Consider the following 16420-nt stretch of genomic DNA (forward strand, 5'->3'; position numbering starts at 1 on the left):
CCCTCCCCGAAGAACGTGAGAAGAATCCTGCCTGGATCAGGCCAAAAACTCATCATCTAGGTCTGCATCCTGTTTCGGGAAGCTCACCATCAGGACCTGAATGCAATTGGCACCCTCTCTATTTGAGCTCTGCAAAGCAACTGTGGGAAGGCAGTAGCTCAGTGGTAGCGCATCTTGCTTGGAAGGAGGACATTCAGACCCAGGACTGGGAGAGACTCCTGCCTGAAACCCTGCCAGTCAGTGTAGATCAGGGGTCAGCAAACTTTTTCAGCTGTGGGCCGGTCCACTGTCACTCAGACCTTGTGGGGGGCCGGACTATATTTTGGAAAAAAAATATGAACCAATTCCTATGCCCCACAAATAACCCAGAGATGCATTTTAAATAAAAGCACACATTCTACTCATGTAAAAACACCATGCAGTCCCCACAAATAATCCAGAGATGCATTTTAAATAAAAGCACACATTCTACTCATGTAAAAACACCATGCAGTCCCCACAAATAATCCAGAGATGCATTTTAAATAAAAGCACACATTCTACTCATGTAAAAACACCATGCAGTCCCCACAAATAATCCAGATATGCATTTTAAATAAAAGCACACATTCTACTCATGTAAAAACACCATGCAGTCCCCACAAATAATCCAGAGATGCATTTTAAATAAAAGCACACATTCTACTCATGTAAAAACACCATGCAGTCCCCACAAATAATCCAGAGATGCATTTTAAATAAAAGCACACATTCTACTCATGTAAAAACACGCTGATTCCTGGACTGTCCGCAGGCCGGATTTAGAAGTCGATTGGGCCGCATCCAGCCCCCAGGCCTTAGTTTGGAGAACCCTGGTGTAGATAGCTCTGTTTAGGGAAGTTTTCAATGTCTGATGTTTTGTCGCTTTATTATTATTACTAATATTCTGTTGGGAGCCTCCCAGAGTGACTGGGGAAACCCAGCCAGGTGAGTTGGGTATAAATAATAAATTGTTATTATTGTTATTATAGTACTGTACTCAGGTGAACCAATTGTCTGACAGCAGCTTCCTATGTTCCTAACTGGTATTGAGAAGCATACCACCTCCGACACTGGGAGTAAGGCACAACCTTAAGTGACACCTTATCCACCGTGAATCTCAACCTTTCTCTCTCTCTCTCTCTCTCTCTCTCTCTCTCTCTCTCTCTCTTTTAATAAACCTTATTATTTTAAAAACATTCATACAATTCACACACTTAATAAACACAACAAAAAGGATGACACACTATACAAAAAAGGGAAAAAAGAAAAGAGAAAAAAAAATTTTACAAAAAATTTCAAAAAACAAAACAACACAAAACAATTTTTTTTTACATATTTTCCAAAATTTAAAACATTCTTGTTTTTAAATAAAAAGACTCCCAATTAGTATCGCTGTATATGTTATTCTTTACCCAAGTTTTCGCACAGTTATACATTTTTTTTATTCCCTTCTTTTTATCTCTTTACTTACTCTAATTTAATATCTTACTTGGTTCAGTCTAATTCTGCTAATAGGAATTTTCCTATACCATTATTCTCCATATACTCCTTAAACAATTTCCATTCTTTATGGACTTTTTGTTTTGATTGTTCTCTTACCCTTCCAGAAGCTTTCGCTAGCTGTAGATATTCTATCATTAGATTCTGCCAATCTGTAATGTTAGGTAGTATCTTATTTTTCCCGTTTCTGGCTATTCGAACTCTGGCTGCCGTTATCCCATACAACAGTAACATTCTCAACCTTTCTCTTGATCTCTGAATCTGTAACCCAATTTTTTTTCAACCTTTTGGGGTCCACGGCTCCCTTGACCAACTTCATTTTCTGCGGCACCTGCGGGGCTCAGGAGCCCAGTTGTGTCACCCCTTGCCTGCAGAGCTGGCAGCCCCTCACCCCTCCCTTGTGGAGGGTTCCTTCGGCCTCCTCTCTTCTCCCCTCTCCTTGGGAGTCCTCTGGGCAGCTGCAGCTGGTGCCCCTGGTCTCTGAGCTGCCCTCCTGCCCCCCAAATGTGCCTCCTCCCACTGCCCCACAGGGGCCTGAGAAGCACTCCCTGGCCAGCCCCAGAGGCACCATTTGCCTGGGAAGATTGTAGCCAGGGCTGCTGCAACGAACAGCTGTGCATGCCTTTGGGAGGCAGAGACGCATCAGAGGAGGGAGGGAAGGAAAGAGGGACAGAGGCCAGTGTTGCCCGCGGCACTCCTGACCATCATTCAAGGTGCCCCAGCACACTGGTTGAAAACCACTGGCATAACCCATCCAGGTTATAGTCAGATTGCAAAACAAACTGGGTTCCGCTGCTTAATTTTCCAGTAGGGCTGAAGTCTGCCACTTCCCCTTCTGCCCTAACCTGATCACTAAACAACAATCATAAAGGTCTGTTACACTTCTGAAAAATGTGCTTTGTGGAACGGTTCTGGGGTGGAAGAAGTGTCTTTCTAGTATGGGGAAGATGGCAAAGAGATTTAACTGGGCGGGGTGGGGGGGGAGGGAGGGAAAAGACATGAAAAGACGGTCAAGCAAGGGTTAACAATTCATTCATTTATTTTTATTCTTGGGCATATATAAGACTGCAAATCAGCAGTGCCTTATTTCTAGAGGGCTTGTTGTGGAAGAGTACAGTACGTTTGGACACCTTTGGACTTTGTGATGGATCACGAGATCCTGGCAGTTATGCAATGCATTTCCCTTTGTTATATTAATTAGTCTCGCCTTTTATTCTTCCGGAGACCCGCCCGCTTTTATAACTTTCCTCCAGAGGTGTACCTAGGGTCCCTTGTGCAAGGAGCTGCATCGACGATCGCTCCCCTCCCGACACAAAGCACTTTACTGCACACCTTTGAGATGTTGAGTGAGGAGGCCAGGACGCTTCTCCTGAGTTTGATCTCGCTGCAACAGCGGCTTCTGTACGGTCATACACTCCATAGTCTGACAGGTGATTTTTGCACCACCACCGTAGCCCTGCGCCCTGGGGAGGGGCTGGTTTCGCCAACCCCTGGGTACACCTCTGCTTTTCCCTCTCTCCATCTGCCCCCCCCCACACATTTTCCTCTCTTCCAGCTGCTGTAGATTGAGCTGGGAGAATAGGCTGTGGCCCTGAATACAGGCCTTCCTCACAAGGTACAGAGACTGGATCCCACATTCAGCATGGTGAGATTACTGCGCAAGCAACCAGAAAGCAACCAGCAGGAAGCCAGCCATCCCAGGTCCTAGAATCAAAATCTGTCTTCAGATTTTGAAGCTGCAATTTATTATTATTATTATTATTATTATTATTATTATTATTATTATTATTATTATTGCAAAACTCTGGCCAGATCGCAACTGATGAAAGCTGGCCATCTTTGGGGTGAAAGGAATTAGGAGTTTCCCCTCTTAAACTAAGGTGGTAAAAGCTTTTGCTTGCGATAGCAGCATGCTGTGGCCTTTGGCTTAATCAGGAAAACCCCCAAAAGGAACATAGGAAGAGGCCTTATATAAAGTCGGACCGCCAAACTCGGTATTGTCGACACAAACTTGCAGCAGAGGAACCTGCATTATGCTGAGTTAGACCAATGTCCCATTTAGCTCCGTATTGTCCACAAGTACCCAGGGCTTCAGGCAGGGGGTCTGTAACCTACGCAGATCCTGAGATCATCTTCTGAGGCCCGTCTTCGTGTGCCTCCTCCTTGAGGTCCGGAGGGTGGCAACACAAGAACAGGGCCTTCTCTGCAGTAGCTCCCCATCTTGGAATGCTCCCCCCAGGGAAGTTCGCCTGGCGCCTTCATTATACACCTTTAGGCACCAAGCAAAAATGTTTCTTTTTAACCAGGCCTTTGGTTGACGTGATTGACATCCTATACCCTTTTAAAATCTGGCTCTTTTTGGGGGGGGTGTTATAGGGTTATTGTTCTTATTTTGATTTTATATTGTGTGATTTTTTTTCTGTGAACCGCCCTGAGACCTCCAGGTGTAGTTAAATTCATCCATATTGGTGGCCAAATTCTGTCATTTAACTGTGCTTAGTTTGTGAAGAAAGACCTCCTTTTGCCTGTCCTGAACATTCACCTTCAGAACATGTCCCCGAGCCCTAGAATGATGAAAAAGTAAAGTTTCTCCGTATCCACTGCTCTGTACACCCAGCGCATCATCTTAGACTAGCCTTTCTCAACCTTGGCTTCCTAGATTGTTGCTGGACTACAACTCCCATCATCCATAGGCGGCAGGGGCAAGTCATGGATGATGGGATTGGTAGTCCAACAACATCTGGGACCCGAAGGTTGAGAAAGGCTGTCTTAGGACACTTCTCTCGTATTCCCTTTCCCCGCACAACTAAACCCCCCCCCCAAGGGGAAAGAGTAAAGACCCTGCTGAAGAAATGTCCCCACAAGGGTGTGTGCTGTGCATGTGTGTGTCAAGGGGTGGGGGGGGAAAAGACAACATCTATTTTCACCTAGCGCAAACAATTAAATAGCTTGTGCCAGCCCCAGTAAGTTGCTCACAGCCAAATACAATTTTCCATGCCATCTCCTGCATGACAAGAAAGAGAGCAATTAGCAGAGGACAGCTTTCTATTCCACCCTCCCTGCTTCTAGATGAGGACTTCGGAAGCTAGCGCTCGAAAAGGAAAAGCCCAGACGTCGCTTTTCCTCTTTTCTGTTTAGCCGCACTGGAGACAGAGCACTCTGACCTCTTCCCATTGATCGGCCTCAAACAGGCCTCATCATCTGGCTAATTAAAGGGGAGTGGAGGCAGGATAGCACCACGTGGCAAGGCTCTCCTGCAGTAATAGACCAGGCATTTCCCAGTGACAAAGCAGGCAGGGCTGGAGGTTGCTTTTCTTCCTCTTTTTTTGCTGCCTGCCCTGGTGGTTAGCAGCTTCCCAAGGGAGCGGCTTCCCACGCAGGAAGAGGTTGTGTTTTTTGTTTTTGTTTTTTAAGATATGCGCAAAGCTTCCAATCCTTTTAGCAGGGAGAAAAAGAAAAAGAAAAAAGACCTCCTTGAACCAATGCAAGCTTCTGCATCTCCTTGGCTGGCTCTTGGGAAGGGGGGAAACCCATATACAGGCGGAACTCGAAAAATTAGAATATTGTGGAAAAGTCCATTTATGTAAGCAATTGTTTTCATTAGCTACTGGAGTTTAATATATGAGATAGACTCATGACATGCAAAGCGAGATATGTCAAGCCTTCGTTTGTTATAATTGTGATGGTTATGGCGTACAGCTGCTGAAAACCCCAAAGTTGAGATTGTTAATTTGGGGTTCTCATCAGCTGTACGCCATAATCATCACACTGATAACAAATAAAGGCTTGACATATCTCGCTTTGCGTGTCATGTGTCCATCTCATATATTAGTTTCACCTTTTAAGTTGAATTACTGAAAGAAATGAACCTTTCCACGATATTCTAATTTTTCGAGTTTCACCTGTACACCGACGACGCCAGAGGCAAAGAACAGCAGCAACAGCAGCAGCAGGGCGTTTGGTTGCATGCAGGTTCTACGCAGGGTGAAAGAAAAAGCGAATTCAACATTCTGCGCCAACATGAACCGAATCTGCATCAACCTGACAATAGCGGCAGTGGTACAGGGGGGAGCAACTAAATTAAAGGACGAGGCAGCTGGAACCACTACTGGCATGAGCCATGACTTTAGGAACTTTTGCCTGGGTTGCTTTCTCCACTCCTATTCCCCTTTTTCTCCTGCATCATGCCTTTTTAAATTATAAGCCTGAGGACAGGATCGGCCTTAGCACTGATTTTTCGTAAGCTTTTTTGGCTGAAGGGTGGAGCGTCAGTCCTGTAAATAACATACTAGAAAGCCTGATTGCACACATAGGAAGCTACCTCCTGCCACGGCATACTATTTGTTTTTTTCTGGCTGGCGGATCTCAGGCTTTTACACCACTCGCAACCCGATCATTTTTTTAACTGAGAATGCCAGGGGTTGAACTTTCCACCTTTGGCAATCCAAGCAAGTGCAGGTGTTACTAGGTACGGTTAAAACGTTTTTATTTTTAGTTTACAAAAAGAATAAAAGATGTATGTGTGTTAAGGAGGGAGGCTGATGAAAATTGCGAACGGAGAGGTTCGATAATTTTGTTGCACTCCCACTGTGATTATACAAGAGCCCAGGATTATGCCAATCAAGTTGATTTGCAACAGGTTCAAGAACAGAGAAACAGAAATGCTTCTTCACAGGCCACATAATAAACTTGTGGAACTGGTTATTGTAAGCAGTGGCGACCATTAATGTAGGGATGGTTCTGAAAAAGCATTAGGGAGATATTCATGAAAGATAAGGCTATGCACACTTATGGGCCATGGTATAAATGGAACCAAATCCTGGGAACAACCCAATGGGAGAGGACTGTTGCCCCCAACCCATGGTCTTCTGCTTTCCAGAGGCATCTGGTCTGATCCAGGAAGTAAATCCTTAAGTTCTGCACAAGCCTATTATTACGGGGGTGTTTGTTTGTGCTTCCTTCCTTTAGAGTGGTGCTTTTAGTGTTTGACTGGGTAGCTGTAATATTGCCTCTGCATATTCCTTGTTAGTAGCATTGAACTTCAGAGGAATCACAAGATACAGATGTTTTAAATCAGGCTTCCCCCAACCTGGTGCTTTCCATCTGTTTTAAACCATTACTCCTGTCTGCCTCAGCCAGTGCTGTGCTGCTTGGAATGTTTAGATATACAGAAACAAAACATCTGGAGGACACCACACTGGGGAAGGCTGCTTTAAATGAACAAAACCACTTTGCATAAATGGTCCCAACATGGTTATGTTAGCTAGTTTTGCCTAATGTATTCTGCTTCGACTGCTCATGGGGAGGAATAAAGAGGAAAAGCTTGGCCCTGAAGCTCAAGAGTACTGGAAATACTCTTAAACCTCTCCTTTGAGATTTCCACAAATATTAGCCACATGCTTTCAGGTCTGTCTTTTCAGGCTTAAGGGATTTAGAGTTGCCATGCAAAATAAACTTAGAAGGCTGCTCCAATCCTACGCATATTTACTTTGAAGCAAGAGTACTTTCGTTTCAGTACAGATGCTTTAAAGCAGACTGTAAATTGCAAATGAGAAAACCTGCCCATGGGTGTTCATAATTCAGTCTAGAAATAGCCTCGATAGAATCCAGCTATGCATGCCCCAGTGCAGGCCTAAGCAAGCACCCAAAGTTATTGTAGTGATGTCTCATTGCAGCCACAAGGGGGCACTTTGAAACAGGCCCATTGCAAATGTAAGCCCTGTCTACTCAAGAGCAAGTTATGATAAAGATAAGCTCAACCACACAAACAATGGTTGTTTTTAAAATTGTGACCAGAGGCAACCTGCAACCTGTGCTCTCACTCCTACCGGCAGACTGAAATGGAGCAGTAAGATGGTGAAATTGGCAACAGAGCGATTACAGATCCCAAGGGCTTCATCTGAATTAATCACACATTACTTGCACACCACAGCTATCATGACTCCTACTCTTTCCAGTGCAACAAAGCTTAGTAATACATTTCAACATCTATACAGTGAGCTCCTGGTAACAGCTGCACTACCAAGATGTAGGGTTACCAGCTTTCAAGACAAGATGAATACCATTCACTTTTGTAACTGGCATCTGTCTCGTCTCAGTAGACAAAAGTGCACCTTTGGGTGTGAAGCCGAGCTGCAGGAAGGCTGCAGCGCCTGCTGTGACAGTAGGGACCGATACAGGAGAGGCATGTTTTGTTGCAGTTGGGGCAAGATGAATGCATCAACAAGAGGTTAAAAAGCTGCTTTGAAACAGGCACTAACCCCGTAGTCTGATCTTTTAGAATAAAAAATATGTCTTCTCTTTAGCCTCCTTCCTACTCTTTTCCTTTCTCTTTTAAAAAGCTGTATAAACCACTTACTAGCTGGATCACTGGTGTAACTTAACTTGAGTGTTTTAGGTTTTTATTAAAAGAGGCAGCCAGGGAAAAATGGTGGAGCAAGGGCTGGAAGATACATGGAGACTGCTGGCCGATGTGGTTCTCCATTCTTGCTACTGAAGTGTTGCAAGAACCTTTTAATGCTTGAACATTTGATAGTATGCCACTTGATTTTTCAGGAACGCAGTGGGTACTAGCTGCTCTGCAAAGTACAGCTCCTTTCCGATACGGTATCATTAGCTGTGGTTTAAGAATGAAAAATGTTAATAGTGGGGAGGGAGGACAAGACCACATGGAAAAGTCTCAGCGCACACATACTACTGTAGCATAGAAACTGCAGCAAGCTTATGTACAAGGCTGTAGTGCACCATGTTTTTTAGAGGAACAGCCATCCATTAACATAAAGATAACATGAGATTCTACTTAAGAATGTAGACAGCTTGTTTCATCCAGTTACCACTGACCTTAGGTCTGAAAGAAGTGTCTAGAAACCACCATGTGTCCTCCAAGTTTGTAACTTGCGAGGGAAGTTAGGGAGCACTTAAACCTGCACCCACCCTACTCTCAGCCCGTTGAGATTTCTTTTGTATACGTGCTGGACTTGATGCTGCTTTTGCAACAGGCAAAATACGCTAGCTCTTCTATTCCTAGTGAGGCCAGTAGTTCTTTTTAGATCAACTAGGCTTACTATATATCTAATCAAGTTTTAAAAACAAGTATGTGAGGAGTTACACTTTCCCCTTCATCCGGCCAGATCATCTACCACCTACTGGATGTCAAGGCAAGATGAAGCCTACTAAGGATACTTTATCTGGATTTTTCTGCTGCTACTGATCATGAGATAAGTGCACATCCAATAAAAGTTGTACCACTCAGGATAAACGGGATAGAATAAAGTCCATTGCACATTCTGGAAGCTGCAATGATTTATCCATCATGTTTATCTAGTAATAAAGACACTCAGAAAACAGCTAAGACTGAAGAGGCATTTTAGGCCTAGTCTCCAAGGAATCTGAGCTTGCAGATGAGTAACTGGCTGCATGCCAGCACATTAATCTTAGGAATGAGCAGGTCTACTGTTGGGGAAATGACAAGCAGCAGTTAAGGGGCAGAGAGAGCCAGCAAGCTACAGCAGATGTGCTATTACCTCCCACGTCAGCACTTGCAACATGACATGCCACTTCTACGATCTCACCAGAAGTTTTATTGAAAACTTTAAATACTTTGCAGACATGTTACATGACTTCCCAGCTGGGAACCTGGACAATATGAAACAATGGGAGTTTGATGCAGAACAATTTCCCCCTCAGCCACAGACTCATTAGTGCTCTTCAGCCAGCTTCTCAGCCTTTGCCACAGCTTCCTCAATAGGCCCCACCAAGTAGAAAGCCTGCTCAGGGAGGTGGTCATACTCTCCTGCAAAGGAAAAGATATGCAGCAAGTCAGACAACAAACTGTTCAGGAAAAGCAGCAGATTGGCAAACTTGTTTCTGGGCAGCATGAAGTGCTGCCATGCAAATCCGCCCAGTTCCCTTTTGGGGGTTTCCTTCCATGCTAGAGGACAGAAGTGGAAAATCAGTATGAACTGCCTGGAGCCACCTGCAAGCCCATTGTAGGGGGCCATTTATGATTACCCCAATTACCATAAATTGGGTGCAAGTGCAAACTGCTGACATTGTATAGCTGCAGGTGTGGAATGCTCTCCCCAGGGATTATACCTTCATTATATACCCTTAGGAACCACTTAAAAATGTTCCTCTTCAACCAGGCTGATTGATCTCCTATATCCTTTTAAAAGTGTTTGTGGGAAAGGGAAGGATTGTTTTGTTCTTGCTTATATTATGTACTTTTGTGTTTATTCTGTGAACTGCCCCGAGATCTTCGGATGAAGAGCGGTATACAAATTTAATAAATAAAATACCAGGACAACTTCTTACCTGCCAGGATCGCTTTGAAGCCCTTGATGGTTTCCTTTAGGGGTACCAGCTTGCCTGCATGGCCAGTGAAAACTTCAGCAACCTGGAAGGGCTGGGACAGAAACCTCTGAATTTTACGGGCACGAGCCACGGTAAGCTTATCCTCTTCAGACAACTCATCCATACCCAAAATAGCAATGATGTCCTGGAGGGACTTGTAGTCCTAGAAAGAACATATGCATGTGACCAAAAGCAGCAAAGGAACCCTGAAGGTGAACAGGCCACGCACCAAATCTACATTCCAGTGGTACTACCAGCCAGGGTAAAGTTTACTGGCATAAACTTGTGCAGAGATTTTTTTTTTGCATGAGATATTAAGTAATTGTGTGCCTAATCCACCCTCCTCACCTGCAAAATCTTTTGCACCCCACGGGCCACATCATAATGCTCCTGCCCCACAATATTGGGATCCATGATACGAGAGGTGGAATCTAGAGGGTCCACAGCTGGGTAAATGCCCAATTCAGCAATGGCACGAGACAACACGGTGGTGGCATCCAAGTGGGCAAATGTAGTCGCAGGGGCTGGATCAGTTAAGTCATCAGCTGGTACATAAATGGCCTGTGAAGAGAGAAGACTTATTAGAGTGCCATATTGCATATGCAAGCAGTTTAAATGTTAACCACCTGAAGGAAGAAAAACAGCTGTGTCGGATTCAAGGGGGAGAGCAATTGAATTAAGGGATAAGTTTGTTGTTAAACAAAGCAGTGAACATTGTGGGCAGTTTTGCCATCCTTAGAGAGGACTTGTTTTAACAGTTGTTACCTGCACAGATGTGATAGATCCCTTCCGAGTTGTTGTGATTCTCTCTTGCATGGTACCCATATCAGTTGCTAGAGTAGGCTGGTACCCCACAGCTGAGGGAATTCTGCCCAGCAAGGCAGACACCTGGAAGAGAAGGAATGTGCAGTAATTCAACACCGGTGTGGCTGACAAATGTAAGATCTTCTACCTGTCTGCAAAACAGAACTATTTACACACCTGATACTTACACAGAACTGGCAAGAGCTGTAATTAGTTTTTTTTTTCTACACATGCTTTAGCCAGGCTTTGTTCATGTGGCCTGCTCCAAGCAGGCAGGAAACGAGTAAGGCAAAAAACAGAGGTCCTAACAGGAAGAAGGCGCCAAGAACTAGAAATTTCTGCCTTCAAGGGGTAGGGGATCCTAAATACACCTGGAGACATCCAACACTCAAGGCAGAAACTCTCTCTTTTTTTTAAAGACTGAGGCCTTCTCACTAGGAAGCTTAATTGAAGCTTCTGATGGAGGGTAACCTAGGACATCCAGCCTTACCTCAGATCCAGCTTGTGTGAAACGGAAAATGTTGTCAATGAAGAGCAGTACATCTTGACCTTCTTGGTCTCTGAAATATTCAGCCACGGTCAATCCAGTTAGAGCAACCCTGGCACGAGCACCAGGAGGCTCATTCATCTGTCCGTAAACAAGTGCGACCTGAAGGATAAGAGGAAATTCATTACGGGCTAGAAAGTTTCTATGCCCCTCATCAGCCCTTCCCAGGTCACACCAAGGTAGCTTCAAATGACATATGAAGGTATTTCCTCCAAAGGCAGGCTCTTGCTACTACAAATGTTAACAAGAAACCCTCTTCAGCCTGTGTCCTTCCTATTGAGCATTTGGTGCAAGGTCCAGACCAGGTTTTCAGAATTCTATAGACTAGTCTCAAACACAGTGACCAATTTCTGGTGGAAGTTGCAAAATTCTCTTTTGAGATGGCAGATAAAGTCAACCAATACTGAATTCTTGGGGCCTAGATTAGTCCCTTCCCACCTGAATAGCTTGCTCACCTTGGATGTGGTATCCTTCAAGTTGATGACTCCAGATTCAATCATTTCATGGTACAAGTCATTTCCTTCACGAGTTCTTTCCCCAACACCAGCAAACACTGAGTAGCCGCCATGGGCTTTGGCAACATTGTTGATAAGCTCCATGATCAGTACTGTCTTGCCTACACCAGCACCACCAAACAGCCCTGGGAAAGAAAGTCAGTTTAGTATTCAGCCTTTTATTATGCACCCTCTACCATTCTCCTTCTTTTCCTTCTCAGAAATAACAGTGGCTTCAGCAATCTCAGAAGAACGAAAGTCATAAATTTACTCATCAGTGAAGGAAACAAAGCAGTTGTCAGGATTTTAGGTTCTAATACAAGAGGAACACAAATTGTCAGGGCAGGAAATTTGGGCATTCAAGACATTGACCACCCTACCCCAGATAGAACCTATTCAACATGGGTCCTCTGGTAACTTACCAATTTTACCACCCTTGGCATATGGTGCAAGGAGATCTACAACTTTAATGCCAGTCACAAGGATTTCTTGCTCAACACTCATCTCAACAAACGTTGGTGCTTCAGCATGAATAGCAGCAAGTCTGCAAAAAAAGACATTTGGCCACACATTATGAAAAATTGTGCTCTTATATTGGGTAATCACAAAGTGTTTACCGATAATTCTTAAATCCAAGCCCCAGTTTAGTATTCACACACTGTGCCTGCTTTAGGCCTAAGAAGTCTGCAACACCATGGTTTCATTGGTGTTTTAATCATAGAAAAACTGCACGTGTCTAGTTTTAAGTTCAGTAAGAGTTGGAGCAGAAAAAACAGGATTTGAAATCTATACACTAGGTCCACAAAAAAATGCAATATCTAAAATATGTATTTTGAACAAAACTTTATTAAGTTTATTTTAATTTTCTAACATGGAGTGCTAAAACTAATGTGTCAGCTATAGTAATATGTTATACAGGAACTGCTCCGCAGCAGTACAGTTAGGATGCTGCTATTAATATGGCTTATAATTTAGCACTGCATTGCTTAGGGTAGCTCTTAATGGCCAGGAAATGCTGTCCAGAACTTCTAAGAACTGTGAGATTAAAGAATGATCATGAAAGAAATAACATTGCTTCTGCCATAAAATTCTCTAGACCCTCATAAACTGTAGGGGTGCTCTGCTATCTAAACTCAACAACAGTTGAACATGAAGACAGCAAGAGTTCTATAAAATTGAAAGTATGCTAATTAACATGCTTTTGCTACCAGCCTATGAATGGTTGCCTATCATTTAACCTTCAGATTCACACTTACTGTTTGGTTGTTATTGGGCCTCTTTCATCAATTGGCTCTCCAATCACATTCATGATTCTGCCAAGGGTCTCAGGTCCTACAGGAATTCTGATGGGTGCACCAGAGTCCAAAACTTTTTGGCCTCTCACCAAGCCTTCAGTACCATCCATAGCAATGGTACGAACCGTATTCTCACCTATAATGGAGAACAAACTTTGTAAGTTGCATTTCTCACTAAGCCCAATGAGTGCAAACAAATTTCAATATTTACAGGGGGGAAATACTCTATGTTAATCCCCTGTGGTAAATTACTAAAGGAAGCTTTACTTCTGTTTGAGAATGACATAAACATTGGGCATGGAAACAATGTACTTTTCATTTAACATACACAGAGAATAGAGCTAAAATTCAGTACAGTGGTGCCCCGCAATGACAGCCGCGCTCCGCAAAACGAAAAAAAAAAAGACGAAAATTTTTCGTCTTGCGAGGCAGCCCCATAGACTTTTTCGTCTAGCGGGGCAGCCTTCCGCTAGACGAATGCCTTCGTCTAGCGAGTTTTTCGTCTAGCGAGGCACCACTGTACATTGTGTTAACAGTTTTATGACTGAAAAAGCACTTCAGTAAAGATTTCCTTCAAGATTAGAACATGAAGCTCATTACAATCAGATACCAAGGTCAAGATGGAAAGGCAAGGGATCTCTAGGTTTGAGAATTTCAAATAGGTAATCTGCTCCTTATTGTGTTGGGCCATAAAATGCCAGTGCCCTCAGAAACTCCTACATTCTCCTGGGTTGGAGACTGATAAGTAATTAAAATTGGGCCACAACACTGACCAACACCACCAGTCAACATGACCCACGTCCAGTTACCTTCTGGTCAGCAGTGAATTTAAGATTCCTTCTCAGATCATAAATATGGCTTCAGCAAGCTCAGAAGAACGAAAGTCATTTTACTGATCATCAAGGAAGGAAGTGTTAAAACATGACTAGAGAAAAGCCAAGGAATACAAATGGGGCTTACCTAAGTGCTGTGCTACCTCCAGCACCAGCCGTGTATCTCTGCCTTGCACCTCAAGTGCATTGAGGATCGGCGGCAGGTCATCATCAAACTGGACATCCACCACAGCACCAATGACTGCCACAATGTGCCCAGTGGCAACTCCAGCTTTAGCTGCAGGAGCCGCCTGTGCAGCATAGTTCCGTCCTACAGGACAACCATGGCAGACATGACGATTAAGCAGTTATCACAGAGCATTTCCCCACCCCCAAGGCTGCAAAGGAAGCAAATGTGACCGAAGTTAGCTCAAGACTCCCACCCTTTTGGCCTGGAGAACCCACTGCATCAAGGAGAACTTCAGGCTGTGACCTTGTAACCCTCATTTCCAACTCCTTGAGGTTACCAGTGTGAGACTAAGTAGAGAACAGACTGCTCCCTTTATACACCCATGAGCCAGTTTCCAGCTACAGAGATGCTCCACTCCAGCAATCCATTCCTTTTCTACCTGTCTCCCTGTACACTGCAGACACTCTGCAAGGAAGCTCTCTATGCCAGCCTAGCTGAGTCCAGCACTGGCAACCCAGACCCCCCCACTCACTACTACAGGAGCAACCCCCCTCCCCACTTTCTGGCATAACCTTCCCTTAAAGGCCAGGCCCCTTCATACCGGACACCTTGTCGCAGGTGAAAACAGAGGCACTAAGTCCCGCGTGCTTTGGAAACGCTTGCACACCAAGGACCAGGCCTTTATCACCGCCATCCCGACACACTGCGGAAGCCTTTTCCCATCGCCATCTTTGTTGGCTCCCCTGCAACAACCTCCGCTGTTAAAACAGGCCCCTTCGCTTCCCAGTCCCAAAAAACCGATCCTTGCCAGGGGCCACACGTCGCGTGAAAGGGCTGCCTTGCGCTCTCACGCTCACGGGGCTTTCGCGTGCACGCTTCCCCAACCGAAGCGCTAGGATTGCTATGTTAGAAACGCCTTCGAACGACGATTGCTGGGAGGGGGGGGCACAGATGCGTGTCGTCCCTCCCGCCCCAAATGGGAACTGAACCCGTCACAGAGAAGTATAATATTTAAGATAGCAGGTAAAAAGGATTTGAACAGGAACACCGTGGATGTTAAGACTGGGAAATCAAAATGCTAAAGGAATATTGCGCGGAAACCGAATTGAATTTGTTAAATTGCATGAAAATCAATTAACATTTACGACAAAAAAGGAACGGGACCGTGAGCTAAGTGGGGCTCATCCAGAGGAGCCTCTTATGTTTGCCCTCCCTGATAATAATAATAATAATAATTTTATTATTTAGACCCCGACCATCTAGGTGGGTTTCCCCAGCCACTTTGGGTGGCTTACAGCATATATAAGAACATAATAAAAAGCCTGACTGCAGAGATTTCACTTAAACCAACGGAGAAAGCCCTGCAAACTACAGAGGAGCAGATTCGGCATAAGGTTTTGCTGGGTCCCCGCAGGCCCACGCCGTCCTCGCAGCGCTTCACACCCGCCACTAGGCCCCAAGGTGACCCCGCCCTCGGGCGCCTTCCCTCGCCCTCCGCTCACTCACGGGCCTCGGTGGCAGCTGAGGCGACCCCGCCGCGGAGTTTCAGCAGGTCCTGGAGCGGGCTCGGCGCGCTCCGCACGCCCCGCAGCAAGGAGGCGGCCGAAGAGGCGCAGCAGCGACCCGCGAAACCCAACATGGCGGCCACCGGCTGACTGAAAGAGCAACCGCCGCCGACAGCCTCGATCAGCTCCTGCTGAAGGGCGGGATGGCGTCGTCCGAATCGGCTATTGGCCGGGGTGTGTTCGGCTCCCTGAAGCTTATTGGGTTAGCTGCCTTGTCATTCACCCGCTGGAGCAATCGCGAGGTGGAAAGGGCTAAGCGAAAAGGGAGGTGCCATGGGGGGGATGCAAGTAGCCTATTGGGCCAGGGAACTGCTCTTTCCCACTATAGCTCTCCGCTATAGGTTAGAGCCGACGCCTTTCAAGGAAACCCGGCTTGATCATTGTCCGAAATTGTGGAAGATCCCAACCTTACGGATATGATTAGTCAAAATAAAGGGAGGCGGGTTTAACTTTTAAGCGTATACCAAAGAGACTGGATTGAGCACGTGTCCCAGATTTGTCCTTGCTTTAAACTGGAAGTTTTCAACATTAGGTCGAAGGGACATCTGGAGGGCCACCGGTAAAAGTGAACCAGTAATTTCAGAATCCAATTAAGTTTGATATAAATCCACGTGTATCTGCAAGAAAGGCTGTGATCCTATTTGAGCACACTGATTTGAATGCGTGTATGGCTGCACCCACCCAGTTGCTAAACCACAGAGCCTAGGGCTTGCCAATCAGAAGGTTGGCGGTTCGAATCCCTGCGACGGGGTGAGCTCCCGTTAATCAGTCCCAGCTCCTGCCCACGTAGTAGTTCAAAAGCACACATTGCAAATACATAAATAGGTACCACTCCAGCGG

At 45.1% G+C, this 16420-nt stretch overlaps 1 protein-coding gene and 2 non-coding genes across 3 annotated transcripts; all 3 read right to left on the reverse strand.

Annotated features, from left to right (window-relative positions):
* Positions 1 to 9081: 9081 nt before the first annotated feature.
* On the reverse strand, positions 9082 to 15669 carry ATP5F1B (ATP synthase F1 subunit beta). The gene is made up of 10 exons (XM_033138650.1): positions 15522 to 15669; positions 13974 to 14156; positions 12975 to 13149; positions 12141 to 12262; positions 11680 to 11864; positions 11168 to 11326; positions 10639 to 10761; positions 10222 to 10434; positions 9835 to 10036; positions 9082 to 9313 (listed from the first exon to the last, which is right to left on the reverse strand). The coding sequence occupies exons 1-10, from the start codon at positions 15652 to 15654 to the stop codon at positions 9219 to 9221; spliced, it is 1590 nt and encodes a 529-aa protein (XP_032994541.1). The 5' UTR covers positions 15655 to 15669; the 3' UTR covers positions 9082 to 9218.
* On the reverse strand, positions 11931 to 12002 carry LOC117043062. The gene has a single exon (XR_004426142.1). It is a non-coding gene; the product is annotated as a small nucleolar RNA SNORD59 (small nucleolar RNA).
* On the reverse strand, positions 13850 to 13922 carry LOC117043060. The gene has a single exon (XR_004426140.1). It is a non-coding gene; the product is annotated as a small nucleolar RNA SNORD59 (small nucleolar RNA).
* Positions 15670 to 16420: the final 751 nt, after the last annotated feature.

The sequence above is a fragment of the Lacerta agilis genome, chromosome 2 (assembly GCF_009819535.1).
Source record: "Lacerta agilis isolate rLacAgi1 chromosome 2, rLacAgi1.pri, whole genome shotgun sequence".
Lineage (NCBI taxonomy): Eukaryota > Metazoa > Chordata > Lepidosauria > Squamata > Lacertidae > Lacerta > Lacerta agilis.